At 33.6% G+C, this 15,382-nt stretch overlaps 2 protein-coding genes across 2 annotated transcripts in view; one reads left to right on the forward strand and one right to left on the reverse strand.

Annotated features, from left to right (window-relative positions):
- The window catches only part of LOC103510366 (syntaxin-binding protein 5-like), a 25,916-nt gene extending 14,251 nt beyond the window's left edge, over positions 1–11,665 (reverse strand). Inside the window, exons 1-6 of the mRNA XM_026824431.1 lie at positions 11,655–11,665; positions 10,012–10,297; positions 8,225–8,373; positions 7,584–7,776; positions 5,699–6,043; positions 5,382–5,607 (exon numbers count right to left, since the gene is read on the reverse strand). Coding sequence (XP_026680232.1) covers positions 5,382–5,607; positions 5,699–6,043; positions 7,584–7,776; positions 8,225–8,373; positions 10,012–10,297; positions 11,655–11,665 — 1,210 coding nt within the window. The remainder of the gene's footprint in view (positions 1–5,381; positions 5,608–5,698; positions 6,044–7,583; positions 7,777–8,224; positions 8,374–10,011; positions 10,298–11,654) is intronic.
- LOC103510367 (syntaxin-binding protein 5-like) lies at positions 11,247–15,119 on the forward strand. Its single transcript, XM_008475018.2, has 4 exons — positions 11,247–11,875; positions 12,641–12,823; positions 14,587–14,721; positions 14,982–15,119. The coding sequence occupies exons 1-4, from the start codon at positions 11,757–11,759 to the stop codon at positions 15,070–15,072; spliced, it is 528 nt and encodes a 175-aa protein (XP_008473240.2). The 5' UTR covers positions 11,247–11,756; the 3' UTR covers positions 15,073–15,119.
- Positions 15,120–15,382: the final 263 nt, after the last annotated feature.

A 15,382-nucleotide genomic window follows, 5' to 3' on the forward strand; every position in this document is an offset into this window, starting at 1 on the left:
GTAGGTAAAAATGTACTACAATACGACATAATTATAATTTACAATAACTTCGACATTAAATCTTCATCTCAAATAGCTACTTTGTACTGCTCTGGATAAATATTTCAATCATCTCTCAAGTTGTCAGTTCGTGTGAAAATCATAGTACTAAGCAGAATATGGGATTCACACTGGGATGAGAAAATTAGATTGCTGAAAATTTGCGTCGTGGAAAACTTGACAGTTTGGAATAGTTTCATATAATATGAACACACGACAACATGACTGTCAATGTTCATGTTTACATATTTAACTGAAATACATAGCACCTAATAATGCTCCTGTAAAATAATCTGGCTGGATCAAATTGACATCACCCGTCTCTGTTTCTCAAATACATGGTCTGGTATGAGTGTACAAACCTTTTTTGTAACTTGGAATGCGACGTTGCCAAATTTTAATATTATTATATATAAAACGGAAGGATTGTGAAAATAGGTAGGTGTTGTAAAATAATCTGGCTGGATCAAATTGACATCACCCGTCTCTGTTTCTCAAATACATGGTCTGGTATGAGTGTACAAACCTTTTTTGCAACTTGGAATGCGACGTTGCCAAATTTTAATATTATTATACATAAAACGGAAGGATTGTGAAAATAGGTAGGTGTCCCTGTACAAAGAAAATTATTTTCAATGTTTCCGAAAACAAAATCAGACTGGCAGATTTTAAGCGACCATTTTTTTGAGAAACGGAGCCCTCAGTGTGTTAGATCCATCATTTAGAAGAATTTTAGCTGAAAGAGAATCACAAGATTCTTTAATATTTACTTTCAGTTCTTCTTTACTAGATATGAGTACAAACGATAGATATCTTAACTAAAACAATTTTATTAATAACATTTCTTGTTCTCTGAAGTTTTCACCATTTTTTTGAGAAACGGAGCCCTCAGTGTGTTAGATCCATCATTTAGAAGAATTTTAGCTGAAAGAGAATCACAAGATTCTTTAAGATTTACTTTCAGTTCTTCTTTACTAGATATGAGTACAAACGATGGATATCTTAACTAAAACAATTTTATTAATAACATTTCTTGTTCTCTGAAGTTTTAATTTTACACAAAATTAGACCCTTTTTTCCCCGGAACTAATGCATCTTAAAATTTATTTTAGGCACTAAGCAAAAGCAATGATCTGCGTAATTGTACGAGTAGTTTTTTGACCTTAGCGAAAATATGTAAAAAATTGAAACCCACATTGAAAATTTAACAATACAGAATTATTATCATTGACATTTATGTTAAACATGCATTACAGTTTTACAAACAGAACCAACAAGTATTAAATGTTAATAATGTTAGTAACAAAAATAATACACCCGCATACATTTATTAGCACATAAATTATTTATACTGGCAGAAAAAAACATTGAATGATATGTATAATGGTTTGTTAGTTACCACATAAAGCAAAACACAGATTTCTGCTATCAGTAACTTAGATATTAAGTACAATAGGAATAGAAAATTTCATTGATATTTGAGAGAAAAAACATTGAATGATATGTATAATGGTTTGTTAGTTACCACATAAAGCAAAACACAGATTTCTGCTATCAGTAACTTAGATATTAAATACAATAGGAATAGAAAATTTCATTGATATTTGAGAAAAAAGAAAAATTCAAATTGAAAGAGGAATGAAGAATTGGCATTCGATGGTTTATTAGATGGTTTTATTTAATTTGATCTCTGGATGTTTGTTTGTTTGTAGAGGTATAATTTTTGCAATTTTCAGGTTAATTCCATCAGACTGATTGACTTGCTTGCTTGGCTCGCATAATTATATTAATGGAGTATTCATCAGTAAAGTTCACGAACAGGATTAATACAAATATTACACAATATGCCTACATACTTTTCAAAATTATAATGCTACGAACTATCGGAAAAAGCGACCGGAAAAATTGTACCAAAGATATAATCTGGAATAAAACCAAATTAGTTCAATACCTGACGAAATAATATTTATTTTCACGAAAATAGGGCAGAGAAACCATGAAGAAAATGCTCAAGGTGGAACAAACTACATTTTCCCAAATGAAACTTTTATTATACAACATAACTTCCTCAAGAGCAATGGAATTGTCGTGAAGATAAGCGTTGCAAGAAGTAGGAGCCTGAGAAAGAAGAATCAAACATTACACTGAGCAGCCCAAATGAAGGTAACATTTTGAAATCGGAAGACCAATTAAAATATTCTATTTATGTGCTTGATAAATGATGAAATGAACTATAAGGACTCGAGTTGTAGAGGTGTGAAATGCAATGTGCAGAGTCGTAGTTTATGGTGAAAATTAACAACCCTTTTATATTGCATAGAAGGAAAAGTTTACAAAGCTACAGGGGTCATGTCTAGAAATTTAATATTATACACAACTATTTATTATTTTATTTTGCATGATTAAAAATAGTACAAGTTAAAATGTAATGCAGAACTAAAACTCAAGCTAACGGAAAACGATGCAAAACTCGTAGTAATACGGAAAAAAATATTGTTTTTCACGAATGATAAACGCAAATGAAACAAATGAGCAAAAACTAAAATACAATCAAATTGTATTGATAAAAACAAATACGTGGAAAATTGAAAGTTCCACACAATACCGCATCTTCCTAGCTCATCTAGAAGTGGGTTAGAATTTGTATACGTGAGTCAGTCAGTTACACAAGGGGCTGTATATATTTAGGACAAATACGTGGAAAATTGAAAGTTCCACACAACTCGTCCATCTACTAAATCAATTTTAACTTTTCAACTTTATTTCTAATAAAAGCCGAATTTGTCATTATTTTCAAAACAGTAATTAATTGCATATCGAGATTAGATTAGATTCGTAGTAGCTTAACCCATCCTTTAGTGCTGTTCGCCCCTACACCTTCCACACAACTCGTCCATCTACTAAATCAATTTTAACTTTTCAACTTTATTTCTAATGAAAGCCGAATTTGTCATTATTTTCAAAACAGTAATTAATTGCATATCAAGATTAGATTAGATTCGTAGTAGCTTAACCCATCCTTTAGTGCTGTTCGCCCCTACACCGAAGCCTACTTTTTGTGTTTGGAGTTAAGCTGCTATCCCCGGGTCTTGATGGAACCTCGAAGCACCCTCACTAGTATATTTCAACCTCCTCAGTTTCTCTAAAAATTCACCTGCAGCAGCTCTAGAAAGTCCGCACAATCAGGTTTATTCCAGAGAAAGATGTGAGTCCATATATTATTCCATTAAGAGGATACCAAGAGGTGCCATGCATATCAAACATACGTTAAAAGGAAAATAAGGGAAACCGACCAATCATGTGCTATATAAATTATTTTTGTTTTTAATTCTCATTATTTACATATTGATATAGCAAAGTCCAGAAATGCTTTGAAAGCATTGAAGTCTACTTTAGTATTATTTAATATCTTGGTTTAAGAGAAACACCCCTTAAATGTTTAAAACAAGACAAAGTTACGGAGGTTCATATTACATATTGATATAGCAAAGTCCAGAAATGCTTTGAAAGCATTGAAGTCTACTTTAGTATTATTTAATATCTTGGTTTAAGAGAAACAGCCCTTAAATGTTTAAAACAAGACAAAGTTACGGAGGTTCATATAACAAAGTAGGTGCTTGATATTTTTCATAACCGTGAGGTAATCAACTGAGAATTTATTAAAATTAAATGCAACAACATGGGTATTAGAATTAGTTCAAATTTCCTTCTTTTTCTCGTTCAATCACTTTTACATAATTTTGCAATTTTAAGGGTTGTTTCTTTATTTAAATTTTCAAAACAAAATGAGAAAAACCTACTTCAATAAAATCACATCCAGTAAAGAATTTATTTACTTAGTAAAAATCAAAAACTAATCTTGTTAAACCATATCAATAGCAAAAATATTTCAAAGTGATTACTAAAGACAGACTACCTCGCGGAAAATCGAAACGAAATTTCTTTAGATTGATAATATTGCAATAGAAGACATTTCATCTAAATTAGGGATGATTCCGTGCTTTTTCCGTTTACTTCATGCCAGATATTTACTTCAAATATTCTATTCTGGTGTAACAAAATAAATAGAAGTGTTTTTTTGTGTTAAATAAACCTTTTGTATATAATTTCCTGGATTACAAACAGGTTTCTGACAAAGTACTACAAAGTATAGTACAAACTTGGAACGAGAATAGAACACTTGAATGTATAGAGGCTGTTTTTATGTTAAAATTAATGTGGTGTGTTATGTTCAAAAACATTGACATCACATTAAAAAGAAAACTAAAAAACAAACAAAGCTGTAGAAAAAAGTAGGATGTTCTAGCTTATTTCATTTGAACTCAAAATATTTATCAACATTCCTCAATGCAGGTTAAGTTTGTTGCCAGAAGTTACTAAAGTTACTGATAGCTTGAAATATTGAAAATAACTATAACTTATCAATAAGATTATATTGTAAAAAATGAAAAGTAATATACAATGTTAGTTTTCAATTAGTTATAATTAGAACATAGAGGCTGTATAGATTTGATTTGTCTGCGAAATGTTTTGTCTACAGGGGTTGAATACGTCCTTTTGTAAAGTCTCTTTGTGCGTTTTATAAATAGCAAAACTTCTATTATCGTATGAATGTATTCTAAATAGGATATTTTGAAGCTAACGTACATGTCTCTAAAGAAGTCAGGTTTTTTATTACCTACTAATTCGTTCAGTAATTATTAACAATAAAATTTCCGACAATAAAATATTAATTCCAAAAATTAGAATTCCATTAATACTCGTATCTTTTATCTTGCTTTGTTACAAATGTATGACCTTACCCAAAAAATCATCACACTCCAAGTTTCACCAACTATTCGATTGTTAATAATTCTACTAGACTCACAACCATGGTGTCTTTCTTAATGTTAAAAGATCAATTATCCAAATACCTCAATTTACTACTGGTACATGCTACATAAATAACAATTTTACAGAATTAAATAACACACACTAAAATGGAAATTAGGTATGATCCTGAAATAACCATGGTGTCTTTCTTAATGTTAAAAGATCAATTATCCAAATACCTCAATTTACTACTGGTACATGCTACATAAATAACAATTTTACAAAATTAAATAACACACACTAAAATGGAAATTAGGTATGATCCTGAAATATATCAATAGTTTCGAATCATCTCTAAGAGCAAAACTTGGAAAGGTAACTAATACTTGCAAGTCGAAACTAACTTGCAAGTGGAATCATTATCCAACTCCTCTATGTTCTAATTTAAGACTTCATAGCAATTCAACCATCTACAATAAGAATTTCTACCACCACAACTAATGCTTATGAAATAGAAGAGACATACTTACTAAGCTTACGTATCAAATTTGAAAATTGACTATTTCTCGAGTGTCTTGGCTTTCGAAATGATATATTTGGTACGGACAGCAATCTTGTATCTCGAGCTGGCTGCGTTTGGTTCTTTTCTATGAGGGATACTCGTTTCTTAGGTGTTCTATCAAAAAGTTCTAGTTGCGTTGGCCTCGTACATTTCTTGACTGGTTCATTGGCCTCACTAGTAGTCATCTCTTCAACCTCTGGGGTCTCAGGTACTTCTGTGTCGGACTCAGTTGTAGTTTTATTTACATGGTTGTTGTTATTATTCAATAGTAGTCATCTCTTCAACCTCTGGGGTCTCAGGTACTTCTGTGTCGGACTCAGTTGTAGTTTTATTTACATGGTTGTTGTTATTATTACTGTTATTATTCACATTGCTTGGAGCGAATGTGTTTTTCAGATTTAAATCTACTCGACTCAATTGTTTCTTGAAGCTGAAACCTTTCCATTTTCCAGGTTTCGCTTTAGCAGCACCATCAGTTTCAATTTCGGGTTCAGGAGTTATCACAGTCTTTTCTTTATCTTCTTCTTCATGGTTGCATAGAGTGAGGCTGAGAGCTTCCTCTGCTACTTCAGGTACTTCGGCATCAGGCGATGTGCTATCATCCTCCGTATCGCAGTCTTTGTCTACGACCTTGTAAATATACAAATGGTGTTTAAATCAAGCTTTTGCAAAAACCTTTAGTTTACTTTACTTCCTGTTTTGTAACGTAGTGGTTACATGCTTATACACGGTACAAAGCAGTTGTAGTATTTTCCATTAGAAGAATGTGACTACAGAACTGAAGGATAGGGTTTAAGAGGAAAATAATCTTTCAATCCTGTTTTGTAACGTAGTGGTTACATGCTTATACACGGTACAAAGCAGTTGTAGTATTTTCCATTAGAAGAATGTGACTACAGAACTACAGGATAGGGTTTAAGAGGAAAAATAATCTTTCATTCTAAATGAACGTACTCCTAATTTGGAGTATTTTTTGTTATGTCGTTTAAGTAGACTACAACAGAAGAACATTTAAATGTAAGAGTAATTATTTTATACCTAATACAGAACTTACGATGGATGGACCTATACATATCCTATGACATTGTAGATGTTCATTATGTGACCTAATGCTTGGGTGAATTTTCAAAAGTATAGGAGTTCACATTATTGTGAGAGCTACAAGTTAAAGTTAAATGTAATAATTTACAATCAACACGTTAAGATAAAACGGACGCAAAACACGTGTTGTGATTTATACATACAATAAAGAATCGCGTGATTTTCCATATAGATCAGTGCCACTTTCGTTAGAGTCTATATTCAATTATCCTGCTTTTTTTCAACTTATTAATCAATAAATTTGGAAGAAAAGAAAGCACTTTTTCATGCAAACATAATTTTTCCAAAAGTAACTAAGCTTAATTTTAAGAGAACTAAAGATTCTGCAAGTCCCGATGTACGAATCAGTTTTGAAAACAACACAAGCATTAGATCAGATAAGACATAAATCAATAAATTTGGAAGAAAAGAAAGCACTTTTTCATGCAAACATAATTTTTCCAAAAGTAACTAAGCTTAATTTTAAGAGAACTAAGGATTCTGCAAGTCCCGATGTACGAATCAGTTTTGAAAACAACACAAGCATTAGATCAGATAAGACATAAAAGATCTACAAGGAATGAACATGAAAAGCAAGGAGAGAATAAATACGGTGCTATGTTTGCACTCTAAATATCTTCAGTCACTGTTAGCAAACCCCTGGAAAAGATAAAGTGGTTAGGATAGTACAGACTTCAATCGGGGGAATATGAAGAAGATTTTTCTACCGTAGGCGGATCTAGGATACTCGAAGTATAAAACATATAAGTCTAATAAGTAGTGCTTTATTTAGAATATCAGCTTGGAACAAGTTGTTCCATTATACTAACAGTTTAATAGAGCACCTCTTTAGTAATTAATAAATTTAATATTTAAGTTTCCATTTATTGATACATAATACAACATATCGAACAGAACATTAAAACTTCATATAAATGGTATACATTGGTATTCTCATCCGTAAAAGCAATGCTTGTGCCACCGATAGTGATATAATTTTGTTTATAATCGATTCTAACTCCGCCTACGTGATTCTGTCTACCAGCAATCCAAATCAGAACACAGTCCAGTCAAAGTGTGGTTTGCCTACCTGATCAGTACTCGGGGATCGACAGCGTTCGGTTGGCAGACATTCGGAATCGGGATTTGTGCGTTTGGGTGAGCGGGGGACTCTCTGGTAAGGATCGGAGGCACCGTACAGATCTGGAGTGGCGATGTTGAGAACACAACACTTCTGTATTAGGTCGACGATTACCACACTGGTTTCTGTTCCGTACGCGATGCTGGGGAAAGAAAATCGTGTGTGTAAATTTCTGTACGGGATGATGGGAAAATATGATTTGTATAAATTTGCGTGCACTATGCTGTGAAAAGGATTTGTATAAATTTCTGTAAAAATAATAGACTTTGTATGAATTTCCCTACGCGATGCTATGAAAAAAAAATGGAATTAGTATGAATTTTCGTGCACAAATGCGATGCTGGGAAAAGAAAAGGTAAAATATTAAGGATTTACATAACAATTGAACTGAAATATTGGGAGAAAAGTGGAGTAGTATTAGTTTTCCATACAATCCAATAGTTAGATTGGACCTTCACAAAGTTAGTGAGTCTTCAATCAACAATCCGTTTTCGGGATGATGAGACCTCAGTATTCACAGATCCCTCTATCAAAACCACTTGAAAAAATAATAATGAATAAGTAAAATAATAAGAAGAAAAAATACTCACAGGCCATAGGAGGAATTTAGGGTAAGCGCTGTGATGTTAACACACTGCTCTCCACTGGGCGCAGAATTCAAACACACCAGGTGAGCTTGGAATCCGGGAGGTTTCTTCTGAATACCACTTCTCACTTTCACAGGCAGGGAGTATTCTCCCTGAAAAACAAACGATTGGAGTGAATTTTATTATAATCCGAATTATATGTAACTGGATAGAGGAACTATATATATTTTTTGGTTAATGAAACTGTAGATTTCTATATTTATCTTCTGCACTGCTCAGGACTGTACGCCATTGGAACAGCGCCATTGGAACAGAATGGCGGAAATGGTGAAAAAGACCACTGTGTGAGAATTCTGTCTTCAATAAATATTAAAAAATGACTCCCACTCCCTACTGAAATTATCCCACCTTTCAATTTACTGCAGTTATAAGATTGCATTCTGATATTGTTAAGCTGTAGATACACATAGCTTAAAATTATTAAAAACATAGTGGACGGCCGTCGATCGATGAAGTGAATTGATGTTTTCGAGGCAGTGTGGAGCTATACTCCAATACTCCTACATTCATTGATAAAACTTGTCACACAGTTTCAACCAAGTCGGAAAAAAATCATCGATATGTTTATGTATTTATTGTATTTGTCAAACGAATAACCAGTCAGAAGAAGAAAAATAAATTAACTATCTAGGATCTAGGTCAAACAACAATCTGCAAATGCACCAATATTTCACTTTTCCTTGCTCGACAAATAGAATGACTCGTGCCTTTTCCGATGAAAATGATTTGTCACTAATGTTATTAAAATAGCTCGCTTCAAGTTGCCCTGGGATAAATAAATTCATATAAAAAGGCAATATAAATATCTACTTGTAAATAAACCAATTTATTGCTGAAGATGTCCTCACTGGCGAAACTAGACCTTTTTGTAATGTAACAAATAAATAAATTCTACCCATAAGCTAAAGTGAAGTATTATTATTCGTTTTTCATACAACCCAATGGTAATTAATTTATTACCTAAATAAAAACCCTGTTTTCCCTTGCTCTTTTCATTTTCTGCCCACTCTGAGGCTTAGGTATAGGTATAAACAGCCCTAAAAGTTGGGCTTATACGAAATAAAAACACTAGTCTCAGAATATCTCTCTTTAAAATAGATCGATCACAAATCACAATTATCATGGGGTTTAAAACCCCGGCGGCATAATCAATAACGGACTACCGAAGGAAATTTGTTCCTGAGGTTGACCGTCACAGTCTGTTAAGTAAGTTAGGACAGTACAACTCTCGCTTTGTTTCCGTCACTCCTGTTACAAAATATGTACAAGTTTTGTTTATCGTCAGCTCTCAAAGATACAATGCAAAAAGAGGATGTAGCGGGAATGTAACTATTTCAATTTTATGTTGGATACGTTTCCTGTTGTAGTCAACAGCGGAAAGTTCACAGAAACAAAAGAACATTGTTGTCGGCCTGATTTTTTTACTCCTTTTTTTTGTGTCGTGAATTTTGTTTGCTGTTTAGAGCGGATACCAGATTGGAAAGAAAATTTAACTGTTTGTCATGTTTTTATTTATTTTTTCATTTTTTTTTCTTCTTTTATCATTTTTATAGGCTTTAATGGCAGGATTCTCACTTAGTGAGCTCTTCTACCCTGCCGGAAATTTTTGATGATTTGTCTTTCGTTAAACATGCGGAAAAATCCAACATCACCGGTTTTGTTCAAAAAAAAAAAAAAAAAAAAAAAAAAAAAAAAAAAAAAAAAAAAAAAAAAACAGGTGATTAAAGCACTGATTTCAACTGTCTCGCAAAGAAGTAAAGATTACTCACACTAGTTTCTGAAGGAGATTCAAGTTTTCTAAATTTAAAAATTATGACGTAGGAGCTGGCGCCTACAACGGCCAGCTTTCGAGATTCGGGGCAGAGGGATATCAGTTGCACGGCGAATGGATCATCATCCATGTCATCTACGGAGCGGGTCCTGGGCTTCTCGAAAACTTTGGCCGTCTTCAGCTTGTAGAGGACTTGGAGATTGCCGGCACTGGCGTCCCAGAACTTGACACTGCCGTCAGCATGACTGAAATCCGAAAACAACAAGGACATTGGTTACTGAGGCTTGAAAAATTGTTGGGTTAAGCTTATATGAATCTACGATTCTAGAATAAAGGTTCAGCTTGAATTAAATCTTAAAACAACAGAGTTTGAACCAATGCTCAGAGCGAAAGAAATCTCAATACAACATGGTTACAACAAAGGCTCAGCGTCATACACAACAAGCCCACTCTAAGGCTTAGGTGTAGGGGCAACAGTCCCAAAAGATGGGTTAAGCTTGAAGCTCAGCGTGACTGAAAAACTTGGCTGAGATTCAAAGGTTAAAAAAAAACTTTCTTTTCCCCTGAACCTCTTTTTAGACTGCAGAAGTAAAGGGACTTTTCAGTCTCATTTCGGCAGTATAAACACGGTATATTCTATTTTATACTCTTTCTTTTCCCTGAATGACTAGATTCTCTCTAAGGAACTATATATATTTTTTGGTTAATGAAACTGTAGATTTCTATATTTATCTTCTGCACTGCTCAGGACTGTACGCCATTGGAACAGAATGGCGGAAATGGTGAAAAAGACCACTGTGTGAGAATTCTGTCTTCAATAAATATTAAAAAATGACTCCCACTCCCTACTGAAATTATCCCACCTTTCAATTTACTGCAGTTATAAGATTGCATTCTGATATTGTTAAGCTGTAGATACACATAGCTTAAAATTATTAAAAACATAGTGGACGGCCGTCGATCGATGAAGTGAATTGATGTTTTCGAGGCAGTGGGGACTGCTCATGTGCAAAAAAGTGATTTTTTTTTGGCCAGGTGCTGTCGCTCCTTTAATTAGAATTTTGATTTGTTTTACCAAGTGTTGTGTACACAACTTTGTTTGTTTACTTAAGTTATTAAATTTCTAATATTGGTAGTTAGTTTGAAAGTTTTCAACTTTTTTGCCTGAAAATGTGTTGACGGGGTTTGGAAAAGGATTTTCTAGCTGCTAGTGTTGAAGTAAATGAGGAGTTTAGGTAAATTTAATTCGAAAAACGTTATCGGAGTTGGGAAAAAGGTGAATTTAATTGAATATTGTATCTCTTCTCACCCATATTAGTCAAGGGACAGTTTTATCTCAGTTTATTCATTTATTGAGCCCGGAATAATACCCATTGGAAAAAAAAAATCTTGAGTGATTATCACACGACACACGATTCATAGAAGAATAAAAATAAAATTTTTGGCCTCTTGTAAATATCGACGAAAAAAATCTAAAAATCAAAACAAGTAGGTACTGTCGAACTCTTGAAGTTAAAATTTGAGGTGAATCCACTTTTCACACACTTTTTCGTGTTTACATCTCTTACCTTTTTACAAAATAGTGGCAAATAATCGACAAACCCTTCAACCATGGGCTAAAAATAATGTTGTAGAAATGAAATTAAGAAGCGTGGTTTTCTATGATGACTTGAAACATTTGAGTTGTTTGTTATTGATGTTAAAATGTTGTTTACTTTGTTGCAGACCTTCCGCCATGGGTTTCCATATCAGCCTACAGCGATCGCTTTCGATCCAATCCAGAAATTGTTAGCGATCGGAACCAAGACCGGATCCTTGCGATTGTATCCTTTACAAAACCATACAGTAAACATTACTGTTATAATCCCCAACGAGATAAAAAGAAAAGAAAGACGAACAAATAATGAATAATAAAGAAAATTAAGTTTGTCCTACATAAAATTCAACTTTGAATTCTCTTTTTTTACTGAGAAAAAATTCGAAAAGTTTTCTAGTAAATAATGTCCCCGAGTTACTTAAATCGCATCATTTCAAAACTTTCACATACCACTGTCTCTATACAGGGTGTTGCAAAGGGCGTTGGTAAGATAAATACCAATTGAAATAATTCAAACATTTTGATTTGCATTGAGCTGATGACAGGACTTGATTATAAATTATAAGGCTTGGTTTCACCAATATCATTTGCGATATCAACAACTGAAGATTTCGTGTTTTGATTTGTTAGACAACTTTTTGTTATGATGAGTTAAATGTTTCTGATTGAAACATTTCTAGTAGGTAGCTATGTTTGCCAAAATTTTCAGTTAGTAGAATCTCCAAGTAAGCTGACGAAACCCATTATTAGATATATAATCCTCAGTTTCAGTATACCCTAGCAGTATTTTCTACACATCCTGCACTTTTTCAACGGTCGAAACGGGCCACATATTCTCGTTATCTGAAATAAATGAGCTTTATCGTTTCTCCTATGGCTATCTCACGGACATGGAAAGTAAGTTAGTATCGTATCGTTGCTTTTATCGCCATTTTTAGTACCCGAGAATGTCCTTTTGTAGAGAATTCCTTAGCCAATTATCGTTCCTCAGATTGGGAAGGCCGGGGGTAGATGCACATGTTCGTCATGAAACAGATGCAGCGGTCATACAGATGCAATTCCTCACCAATGAGGGTGCACTCATCACTGCAACTGCGGACGACTCGTTGCATCTCTGGAATTTCAGACAGAAACGACCCGAAATCGTGCACAGTCTCAAATTTCAGCGTGAAAGGTAAGTTTGTGGTTCCATTCTATTAATTTTATTTATTTAACAGAAGTGGTTTTCCCAAGTCAACTTCTACGTTTATTATTCGCCAAGTATTGATTGAGTTCCAGTTCCATTTGTATCCGTAACCGAGGAGACTGAGGTTTGAAAGTTTGAATACCAGTTGCCACATTAAACATTGATTCAGGGAGATGGCCGTTTGCAATGCAATGTTAAACAAGATAATTTTCCTTTTCCTTTTTAGTCGTTGAGTTTAACAACTGACCACCAAGTTACTGCTTAGATTGGTTATCACTAGCACTCAGTAGTTCGTAGTTACTCTACTTATTCTGATCTTGAGCTAGTCTCTTCATTTGAACGCAATTCTGACAATCCATATTTCTTCAAACTCTTTCGTGTCTCTATCGCGTTATAGAATAAAATGCATCTTATTTTTACTGCTAGCAATGCTAGCATATAACTGAAAAGTCCCTTTACAGCTGCAGTCTAGCCAAGTTCCTGTATATTTTGACAGTTTATGCGCTAAAGTTAAAGATATCTTTTATACACAAGTTGAAGGTATCTTTATCTTTTCTACACAAGCTGAAGACATCTTTCATACATAAGTAATTTTTATTTTATGTTTCTTATTATTAGTAGTAATCTTTAATTTTGTAGTTTATTTCAGTCCATTTCCGTGTTTTCTTGTTTAAAGGTACATGTTTGTATCCAGTTGTGTTTATTCAGGTTTTCATCTTGGCCTCGTCTCTTTCTGTTTCTATTAGACTTTGTTCATTTCCATGGGTTATGGGTACTGGGTAGTGTTTCATTATTCATTCTTCTTAAGTATCCGCACTATCTGGCATCTGCACACCTGAGTCTTCCTTCTCTACGTCATCTTTTCTTCCAGACATTCTCTTTAGTCTGCTCCTATTTAATTATTTTTAATCCTGTCTCTTCTCTTATTTTGCTCATCATACACTTCTAACATCGTTTTACTTGCTCAACGGAATATTTTCATTCTCTCTCGTAGATAGGTACTTTGTAACCCAGATTCCTTGGTAAAGCGCTTACCGCTATTGATCCTTTGGTGAACATGTCCGATAGAAGTTTTGCCTAGATTTTGGTAAACATGTGGTTTCATGATTGTTCTACGTTCACGTAATGAAAGTTTCTCCTCGATATAAATTGAGAAACAATAAGGGATAGATTGTGGAGAAGCTGAAGGAGAAGGAGATGGTAACATGATTGATGTCTATGTCAACAATGACAGTTTTAATATTATAGATTAGTCCTCTATCCTAAAGTCATTTTCTGCTTTTCCGTCAGGCTAAGGTTTCTCAGTAGTCTGATTTGATTAGTTTGATGCTGATGTGAGGAGATGCTTCACAAAATTTCCACTTCCAACTTTCAATATATCGCCAACATGAAAACATGTCGAGCGCATTATTTATTATAAGCTGTAATAGAACTACCCATTCTACTTGTCAAACGAAAAAGCTACCATATTTTATATTCTGCTTTATCTGCGAGTTTTTACTTTGGTGGCCAACAAAAAACCCCTTGACACTTTTGTTGTCAAAATAACGTACCAATTTAGCTGTCATATACAAAATTATGAAACTTGTTGCCAAGAATTTGAAATATTCATATACTGTTAAAAAACATTGTTGAATATACAAGTTGCCTTTTTTATGTATTTACATTTTATCAACATCTGTTTTTATGTTTCTATCTAATGTAGTGTATTTTAATGAGCTCCTCTCTTGTTTTTCTTTTCCTCGCAACAGGATCACTTATATTCATCTTCCACTTCAAAGCAAATGGCTGTATGTTGGAACGGAGAAGGGCAATATTCATGTTGTGAACATCGAGTCATTCACACTCTCTGGTTATATTATCAACTGGAACAAAGCAATAGATGTGTAAGTAATAGGTGGTAGGTGTCGGGACTCAGGATGAAAGGGAATATCTGGCCGGGATAGAAGCTTCAGATGTGTAATGGCTTTTACAACACATGACTTAGCCTACACCGGGATACTATACGAGTATGTTGGATTATTATTTTTCCCTTTTTAAAAAATGCAACATTTTAATTGTAATTGTAACAAGATCTAGTGAGTGAATAGTGAAATTGCCCAAAAAGCCACTGTTTGACAAATGAACGATTTTGGTTTGTTCACAGTTGTATGAAAACGCACCCTGGACCTATTATACATTTAAGTGATAACCCCTTAGACCCCAGCAAGGTAAGATTAAGCCACTTTAAAAATTAGTTAAAACCCAGATTTGTACCTTCTTTTGCCTAATACCTACTTGCAATAAATAAGACTGTAGTACCATAGGTATTCATTACTGAATTCTATTTAAAAATGTTGACAATTTTGTGTCTTCTTATTGTAGCTGATTTTTTCAGTGTGTTTTTGGGGATACGCAGTATCTGTGACTTTTGTTTGAAGTTTACCTACCAGACATGTTATCCAGGCATAGATATATATTACCATTATCAACATACATATAAAACTTATATGCTCTATTCAAAAGAGAGAAAATGGATGATAAAAATATCTGTTGTGAACATCACAC

The sequence above is a fragment of the Diaphorina citri genome, unplaced genomic scaffold (genome assembly GCF_000475195.1).
Source record: "Diaphorina citri unplaced genomic scaffold, Diaci psyllid genome assembly version 1.1 scaffold590, whole genome shotgun sequence".
NCBI lineage: Eukaryota > Metazoa > Arthropoda > Insecta > Hemiptera > Psyllidae > Diaphorina > Diaphorina citri.

What these genes read in the sequence shown, in the direction of transcription:
- LOC103510367 (XM_008475018.2), top strand. Translation starts at nt 11,757, where the DNA reads ATGTTGTTTACTTTGTTGCAGACCTTCCGCCATGGGTTTCCATATCAG. An exon ending in CTCAAATTTCAGCGTGAAAG is followed by an intron (nt 12,824 to 14,586) that starts GTAAGTTTGTGG and finishes TCCTCGCAACAG; the next exon opens with GATCACTTATATTCATCTTC. An exon ending in TGGAACAAAGCAATAGATGT is followed by an intron (nt 14,722 to 14,981) that starts GTAAGTAATAGG and finishes GTTTGTTCACAG; the next exon opens with TTGTATGAAAACGCACCCTG.